The sequence below is a fragment of the Podarcis vaucheri genome (assembly GCF_965113315.1).
Source record: "Podarcis vaucheri genome assembly, chromosome: 5".
NCBI lineage: Eukaryota > Metazoa > Chordata > Lepidosauria > Squamata > Lacertidae > Podarcis > Podarcis vaucheri.
Window position 1 is genome coordinate 31,573,461 of NC_138763.1, and position 9,378 is coordinate 31,582,838.

Genomic DNA, 9,378 nt, shown 5'->3' on the forward strand with positions numbered 1-9,378 from the left:
AACATCTGTAAAGGACTGAGCCAATCATGGCACATGCACACAGTTTTTACTATGATTAGCCACTTTGCATAATGAAATCGAAATCGCTCTCTTCCAAGGTGATAAAGTGGGGTGGAAGGGAGTTTAGTTCAAAGCATACAGGTTTTAAATAATTTCTGTGCTGATCAGAGAATACGCTGAGTTTTAATATTAATGCCAAATCACAGAAGGAAAATTCTCAGTGCTACAGGAGGGCATTTTGCTGCGCAGAAATACTCGCAGGGCGTAGGTAACAGGAGCAGCCCGCGATATTGCCTTTCATTTCTAATGCAACATTCATGCTTGATGTGTCTCTCCTTACCGTCCCAGAATATTGCTGTGCACACTTTGTTCAAGCAAATGCCACAAACAAAGCTGAGCTGTAGCCGGGTGGAAATATATTCTTAGTTGGCAGCCAGAAATGCATTTTTGTTCAATGGGAACCGCGGGGAACTGTGGAAAGGCGTTGTTTCCCCCCCCCTCCCCCTCAAAGTCATTTCTGAAAATGGAACTTCTCAAGAAGCTGAGAAGGGAAGGGAACAATGCATGTTGGCGGAGGTGAGAGAGGTGCATGCTGGGTGAACTTGGCTTCAGCTCAGAATAATTCTGAGTCTGGTGCATTCAGCAGCCCTGGACAGGATAGGATTGCTGAAGGCAGAATGCAGCCTTCCAGCATGAGATGCCTGAACTTGACAGGTGGGACAAATGCAGAAGGACACACACACACACACACACACACACACACACACACATGACAAATGCTGTGTTTGAATTATCATGCCTACACTGCCACACACTGCCACTTTCACGGGGCCAATGTCTTTGCACTGAAATAGCTGCCACCAAAGGAAAACTCAGTTTGGAAAAATGAAACCCGGAATGAATAAATCATGGAGGGGCTCTTCAAGCCTTGACAGTTTATCCAAGGCTCTTTGGGTGGTGAAAGACAGCACAATGCTGAGCCCAGAGGAGGGAGTGCCATTGTTCGGGTGTGTTTATGTGCCACATGAGCCCCTCACCTTGGATTCATGGTTTCTTTTTAAAGCAAGCGGCGCCCAGGTTGGCTGTCTGGCAAGGAGGTGGGAAATGGACGGGAACAAGCGGCTCATGCAGGTCATCCACGAAATGCGCTCGGAAATCATCAAGCTCGAGAGAGAGAACAGAGCCCTCCGGGGGCAACTGACATGCAGCAGGCAGAAGGCAGCAAAGCGAGAGGATGGAGAAGGGGCCGAAGACAAAAAGGACAAGGGCTGGAGCCTCGCGGACTCAGTCGAAGAGGCCGCTGCTTCGCCGGTGACTCTGCGCAGGAATGTCTCGGCAGGCTCTGCTCTGACACTACAGGAGCAAAAAGGTAACCATGATTCCTGATGGGGCAAGTTATGACTAAACCTTTTGTTTAGTGACCCTTCCTGGACCAGAGGAAGAGGGAGGATAGCCAACATTGTGCCCTCCAAATGTCATTGGAGTCAGTTCCCATCAGCCCCAGCTGGCATGGGCAATGGTCAGGGATGAGGGGAGTTGTAGTCTAGAGGGCACCCTGAGATAAGCTAAAGTATTCCACTGATAGTCGCAAGCTGCTCTGGGTAGGCCTCAGAAACTCATCCTGTTACACTCGGAAATTAGGACAGCAGTAATTATTATTACTTTTGTTATTTTCATTTTTATTTATTGAATTTACATACCGCCCTAAACCCGGGGGTCTCAGGGCAGTTCACAGAGTGAAATCAAGATATAAATGCACAAAATACCTAATAAAAATAAAAACAACAACCCAATAGCACCCCCCCAAAAAAAACCCCACATTTCAAAAGTAGCTGTTGTAACGAGGCATGAACTAAAGGTTGAAATTAGAGTTCTGATATTACAGTCTCCCAAATTGAGGCAGTCTAATTGACATACAAATGGTTTGTTAATTATGTAAATCAAGTTGTGAGTTGGGAAATGGCTAAGCACCACCCGTCACTGCTTTTTGTTTACCTCATGCAGCCTCTTACCTTAACAGCAGGGAAGTAGAGTGTTGTTGCCGTTGTTGTTTTTCAAAATAATAATAATAATTTATTCAATTTATATACTGCTCTTTATCCAAAGATCCCAGGGCGGTGTATGACATTAAGAACATAATTTACATAGCATGATTATAAAAGACAATAAAAAACAACCACAGAAAAATATCAGAATAGCAGTCCCCCCACATTTAAAAGGCCATAGATTGTTTAAAGTGTTGGGCTTTCCTTTCATGTTACATGAAGAAGGCTTGCATTCGAACCTTGCAAAGCCTAAATGAAAACTAAGATGTCTAAAGATGGAATTTGGCCACACTTTCCTGAAAGTAAGCTTCAGGCTGGACGTTTTGCCACTTGAGGTAAATAAAAAATGAACCTACCACTGCCTCCAACAGCCATGGGTAGACCATGCTGCAGGTCACCACCAGGACAGCGGTGCAGGTGTACCATATAACCGTCCTGTTGCTCCACAGATGAGTCTGTGGAGGAGAAGGCAGGGGCACAGCCATGTAGGAGGAGGTGGGGGCAAGCAGCAGGCCAGTGTGGTGTAGTGGTTAAGAGCGGTGGACTCGTAATCTGGTGAACCGGGTTCGCGTCTCTGCTCCTCCACATGCAGCTGCTGGGTGACCTTGGGCCAGTCACACTTCTCTGAAGTCTCTCAGCCTCACTCACCTCACAGAGTGTTTGTTGTGGGGGAGGAAGGGAAAGGAGAATGTTAGCCGCTTTGAGACTCCTTAAAGGGAGTGAAAGGCGGGATATCAAATCCAAACTCTTCTTCTTCTTCTTGGGCCCAGAACTTCCACCTGAGGCGACCGCCTCACCTCAAGGGCAGGCCAGCCTTGGTAAGCCTCATTAAAAACACAGAACTCACTTCTGAGTAAATTCTCATAGGAATGCTAAGAACAGTGCAAGGGGGGATCAGGCTCATTTCCCACAAAACCACTGGGGAGAATGGTGCCAGCACATTTTGCTTTCTGTCACAGGACAGAGGGCAAGAGACTTCCTTTAAAAAAAGAGAGAGAACTAGAAATCCAGTCCAGCTAATGGTGTAAATGGGCATTGGGTGGCATGCCTAACATCTGGCCAGCTGGATAACATGGCACCCCTAGTGAAGTAGCATTTTGCAGCATATCAAAAAGGTCTTTGGAAATAGCCAAGAATTAGCCCACAGTTCGGCACAAGTTGCACATAATACTGGGGGCGGGGCATTTTTTGTTTGTTTGTTACTATGGTATGTATTTTTGTGTTTTTATATTATTCACCGCCCTGTGATCCTCAGATGAAGGGCGGTATAGAAATTTAATAAATAATGATAATAATATCTCAAGGAAGTCTCCAATTTGCAGTTTGATTGGTCTTTTGCATTTGCAATCAATTTGGCTCCAGGGCTGGCTGCTCTCACATGTAAGGATCCCCCCTTGTTTCCTTGGTTCCAGTACAATTCAGATCTCTCTGTTTTTTGGAGATGCTGTACAACAGGAAGTGAGGGGGCCTATGTCTCACAGGCTAGGTCTAACCCACTGGTGAATTTCATCAAGCCCACGATCCAGCCTTTCAACGGTCTCCAGCAAGTTAATCTGCACTTTTCAAGGGTGGCACTCCTCGGGTTGGAGGTTATCAGCCAGCCTGTGCTTTCATGTCAGAGCCAGTGTGGTGTAGTGGTTAAGAGCAGTGGACTCGTAATCTGGTGAACCGGGTTCGGTTCCCTGCTCCTCCACCTGCAACTGCTGGGTGACCTTGGGCTAGTCACACTTCTTTGAAGTTTCTCAGCCCCACTCACCTCACAGAGTGTTTGTTGTGGGGGAGGAAGGGAAAGGAGATTGTTAGCCGCTTTGAGACTCTTTGGTTAGTGATAAAGCGGGATATCAAATCCAAACTCTTCTTCTTCAGAGGAATACCTTCTCAGGTGAGAAGCTGGTCAGTGCTATCTAACAGTGGAGGTTGATCCATTAGGATGCATGGCCAATTTCCCCACCACCTCAGTCAGATTCCAGCTGATCTGTTAGGTTAAGATTGTCACTCCGGGCTATTAATGAGAAAGGTTTTTTATTTTATTTTATTTTAAAAGACCAAACTACATGGATTACAATCTTTGCACAGGTAGCATTATGACGGTGAGACGTTATTCCATCTCCTCATCTGTGCCTTCGCTCCCTGGCAACAAACACCACAAATCTGACAAGAGGAATCCATTCAAGGGAGCCCTAGATGTGAAGGAGATAATCAAGCAGCCGACCTTTCCCACAGATACGCAACTAACCAACAAAGAAGAAAAAGGAGTTGCAAAAATTCCATCCGATTGCCTCTCCAGCAGTACACCCAACAAAAGGAGATCTTTCCAAGACCATGTTTACAAATGCAGGTAGGCCCGACTGAAATGATGATTGAAGCTTCAAGAAATCCCTTGTCAGGTTATTGAAGAATGCAAAAGTCTGGTTACCTGATGGCTCCAATCATTTTATAATGTCAGAAGTTGGCAAGCATTGGTATTGCTTCCTACAGCTATGGGACTGGACTTGAGCATATTTAATTGAAGAATGAGCTTGATAAATCTCATGACCATTAGACATCTATTTACGAATTATTTTATTAAGAGATTTATATTCTGCTATTCACCCAAAATTGTTTACAAAAAAGGTCAAAGCATATCCAGTGCAATATTGCAAGTTGTAAACAGGGAACCTGTGGTCCTCCTGAGGTTGTTGGACTGCAACTTTTATCAGCTCCAGTCATCAGGGATGATGAATGTCGTGTTCCAACAGTATCTAGATGGCTACAGAGTCCATATCCCTTGTGCAAAGCATGTCAGCTTTGCAATGCCAAGTTTCACTATCATGGCAATCAAGGGGAAGCTTACGTGGAGTGCTCTGTGTGACTCAGGCTGCAGTCCTAAACACAATACCTACAACGTTCACCTCATTGGCTGTAGTAGGACTTGCTTCTGACTTAACATGCATCAGATTACAATCTCACTTGTAGAATCACAGTCCCCTGTGAGCAGCATTCCAGTTATCCCACTGGTGTCTTTGGGGTGTGCATATCTATTTAGAAGAGTTTTGGATGTCTTGACTATAATTAGTTTCCATATGAGGAACAGGAACCTCAAGAAACTTTTTTGCCCTATTCATAAGAGGATAGGTTCACCAGGACCCTGAAGATGCACATGAATGTTAACTGTCAAGCAATGCCCAGTATTTGCTTCAGAAACATTTGCTAACAATGCGGAGCCATATTTGCAGATGTAAACCCTTTGCAAGTGTATACAAGTGCATGATGCCCTCCAGATAGTGTATCCAAACACACCACCCAATCATTCCGTCCATTGTTAGGGATGATGGAAGTTGTAGTCCAGCAACATCTGCAAGGCTCTACATGGCTCGTCTTGTTATAGTGCACTGGTGGCTTTGAAGTGGTTATTCCATGAGTCTTCCACGTTGAGTAGTTATTCTTATAAAAGGAATGCTGGAGGATTCCTCTAGATGAGTAGGAAGTGCAGTCTACACCATGGGGGAGCAGAAAGGAATTCAAATAATTATTTTTTTAACATTATAGTCTGGGATGGATTATCATGCTTTCCAAAAGGGGGAAAAAATCCCCAAAAGGTATACAACATGGGTCTGCAAACTTAGGTCCACAGGCTGGATCAGGCCCAATTGCCTTCTAGATCTGGCCCACAGACGGTCCGGGAATCGCTGTGTGGATCACTAGCACGTGTGTTATTTCTCTCTCCCTCCCTCACACGGTGGCGGTGGCGGCATGCCTCCTCCCTTCCTCCTCCTGGCTTCTCCCTGGCCTGCCTAGAGGAGGAAGGGGCCTGGGTTTGTTGGTGCCAGCAGCAGCAGCGCTCGAGCAGCCACCATTTTAAGCAGCCCCTCTCCGGAGCCCTTTTGCACACCACTCATCATCCCTCCTCCACCGCCGCTGCCAGCCCCTGCTGCTCACAAGACACAGGTAAGCAGCCACTGGGGCTCATGGTGCTCTTGCATCATTTCCCCCCCAAAATATAGTCCGGCCCCCCACAAAGTCTGAGAGACAGTGGACCGGCCCCCTACTGGAAAAGTTTGCTGATCCCTGGTATACAATCTAGGACAAAGCTGGCAACCTGTGGCCCATAGATATTATTGACTATGGCTACCATCAGTCCTGACCATTGGCCATGCTGGCTTGGGCAGATGGAAGTCGGGGTGCAACATCTGGAGAGCTAATGGTTCGTCAGCCCTGATCTAATTCAGGATACGTTGCAATGATGAATTATGTTGTATTGATACATTTGTGATCCATAAGGTAAAACGTATCACATAACATTTTGTTCCAAATATCTTGCACATGTTTCTTTTTTCCCTAGGGGTAAAGTAAAGGCTGTCAGTTTCCTGTTACCCATGGACATGTCACGTTATTCAGAAAATCAAGGCTCTTTCACATGCTCGCAAAATCAGAACACAAAACAGTTAAGCACCATTATTGAAAAGGACATGTGAGCCGGTGAATATTTAAAGGGCCACCGTTGACTTCAGAGATAAACTCGCCTGAAGCGAGAGCCCTGCATCAGATTACATTTCTGCAAAGCTGTTTGGCAGAATGCCCTCAGAGAATCACCCGGGCCAGCACTGCAGGTCATTGGCAGATTGTTTTGCAAAGGGGGGAAAAAACCTGTGACAGAGACTGTCAAAAGCCTGTGTGAGGAGGGCTGAAAGAAACCCACTGATAACAAATGCCTCTCTGCTGTATTTTATTTTATTTTTTACTTCATGGTTTATTTCCGGAACCCCATTAAACAGCATTTTATATAACAGTGTTCACTGTGGTCTTTTTAAGAGCGTGTACTATAACCTCCCTTTACTGCTCAAACTGCCAGAAATATAGAAACTTGTAAAGAAGAGGAGATAGTGTCTATTTTATAAAGCTTTAAAAAGTATGTGAAAGAAATACAGGAGCGTATCCGTCTTTCAAATAATAAAAGTTTGGTTTGTGTCCATTTGCATTTAGCCCCTGAAACATTCTGACAAATTACTAAAAACATACATATTAAAACATGGTGGATTTTAAGTATTCCCTTTTTGCTATGCTTGCTCATACAGTACCTGATGACTGATATATGCATTTAATTGCTCTTGTAATTAAACTGTTACTAGCAGGAGATATTAAACCAGCTTCCATGAGTAGGCATTTTCATTTCCCAAACTCAAGATTTGATGGCTAGTTTCCTCTAGCTAAATATTCCTGAAGAAGGAAGACCATAAGAGCATTGCTGGATCAGACCTAGGGTCCAGACTATGTTATGCTTAAAGTAGACCCAATGAAATAATTGGGACTTAAGTTAGCCATAACTAACTTAATTGATTTCAGTGAGTCTACATGGAGCAAGATAGGAGTCTGGATACAACCCAGGCAAGAGTGAGGTCAATGGCCATGAGATTAGAAGAGGCAAAAGGTCCTCAAAGATGCTTGGCAAGCTGAATGCTGACACTCAAGAGTACTGAAGGAGTTTGTGGGTGCAATCTCAGAGCCCCTGTCCATAATCCTTGAGAATACTTGGAGAACAGGTGAGGTTCCTGCAGACTGGAGGTGGGCAAATGTTGTCCTCATCTTCAAAAAGGGTGGAGACCCAGATGACTGCTGACCAGTCACCTTAACGTCAATACCAGGAGAGGTCCTAGAGCAGATAATTCAACAGTTGGTCTGTGAGCACTTAGAGGGAGATTCTGTGATTGCTAGGACCCAGCATGGCTTTCTCAAAAGCAAGTCATGCCAGATGACTCACATTTCTTTTTTTATGGAATCACAGGCTTGGTGGATCAGGAGAATGCTGTGGACATAGTGTATCTGGATTTCAGTAAGGCCCCCATGATATTCTTGCAGAGAGGCTGGTGGGGCGTGGGTTGGATGCAGTAACTGTTAGGCGGATTTGTATCTGGTTGGCAGACTGAGCCCAAAGAGTACTCACTGGTAGTTCCCCATTTCTGGAAGAAAGTGACAAGTGGGGTGCCACAGGATCCTGGGCCCATTGTTGTTCAGCACCTTAATAAACTACTTGGTTGAAGGAATTGAGGGGATGCTCATTACATTTGCAGATGACACTAAGCTGGGCGAGTGGCTAACAGTGTGGAGGACAGAACTGGGATTCAGGATGACCTTGAAAGATTGCTGAGCTGGGCCAGAACAGACAAAATGAATTTCAGGGGAGGACATATGTAAGGTTCTGCACTTGGGCAGGAATAACCAGCTTCACAGGTATAGGATGGGCAACATCTGGCTTGTCGGGGATGCATGAGGTTCTAGGGGTCATGGTGGACCACAGGCTTAACATGAGTCAATAGTGTGATGCAGCAGCAAAAAAGGCTGCTGTTGTTCCGGGCTGCATCAACAGAGGTGTGGGGTCCAGAGCCAGAGAGGTGATGGTGCTTATGAGGAATTGTTGAGGGAGTTGGGTTTTCCCTACTTGAAACATTTCACAAAAATGAGGCCTTTGGCAAAGAATGACATTCTTACTAAAAGATCACTTTGCAAATGATAGGCGCTTCTTTTCATGTCACAAAAGCAAGTGCTAATTTGATGTCTCATATAAAACATTTATTGTCCAAGTAGAAACTATACCAAACACCAGGAAAGTGCCTTCACAGTGACACTCATACAGATCTGCATATATGGAATTTGCTTGGAAACCAGCCATCGATTTCCAGTGAGCTATGCATGGCAACCATGGCTGCTAACCTTTTCTGATTTTTTACTAACATGGGTAAAACTAAGATATAAAACAGTTGTGGGTGAAATCAAAATACATTCTGTTCTCTTTTTTTCCATGTAATGCTAGTGAAGGTGTTTCAGGGCCTAGTACAGGACTGAGGGGACACGGGTGGCACTGTGGGTTAAACCACAGAGCCTAGGACTTGCCGATCAGAAGCTCGGCAGTTCGAATCCCTGCAACAGGGTGAGCTCCCGTTGCTAGGTCCCTGGTCCTGCCAACCTAGAAGTTCGAAAGCACGTCAGAGTGCAAGTAGATAAATAGGTACCACTCCGGCGGGAAGGTAAACGGCGTTTCCATGCGCTGCTCTGGTTCGCCAGAAGCGGCTTCGTCATGCTGGCCACATGACCCAGAAGCTGTACACCGGCTCCCTCAGCCAATAAAGCGAGATGAGCGCCACAACCCCAGAGTCAGCCACAACTGGACCTAATGGTCAGGGGTCCCTTTACCTTTTACAGGACTGAGGGGAGGGGAAAGGAGCTATGTAACTCTTTCCTTCCAGCTGCAAATCCTTCTCTGGGCTGCTTTCATCCTTAAAAGGAAAACACGCAGATCCCTATATCATACTGTTTGTGTATGTGGGTGTAGAGGCACAGGACCATTCCTGGTCCATGC

The 9,378-nt window shown here is 45.5% G+C and overlaps 1 protein-coding gene across 1 annotated transcript; it reads left to right on the forward strand.

Annotated features, from left to right (window-relative positions):
- Positions 1-871: 871 nt before the first annotated feature.
- CCDC195 (coiled-coil domain containing 195) lies at positions 872-6,735 on the forward strand. The gene is made up of 3 exons (XM_082221938.1): positions 872-1,369; positions 4,122-4,383; positions 6,367-6,735. The coding sequence occupies exons 1-3, from the start codon at positions 886-888 to the stop codon at positions 6,497-6,499; spliced, it is 879 nt and encodes a 292-aa protein (XP_082078064.1). The 5' UTR covers positions 872-885; the 3' UTR covers positions 6,500-6,735.
- Positions 6,736-9,378: the final 2,643 nt, after the last annotated feature.

Excerpts from the sequence above, each read along its gene's own strand:
- CCDC195 (XM_082221938.1), top strand. The coding sequence starts at position 886 with ATGAAACCCGGAATGAATAAATCATGGAGGGGCTCTTCAAGCCTTGAC. Across the intron at positions 1,370-4,121 it reads GACACTACAGGAGCAAAAAG|GTAGCATTATGACGGTGAGA; the intron begins GTAACCATGATT and ends ATCTTTGCACAG. Across the intron at positions 4,384-6,366 it reads GACCATGTTTACAAATGCAG|GGGTAAAGTAAAGGCTGTCA; the intron begins GTAGGCCCGACT and ends TTTTTTCCCTAG.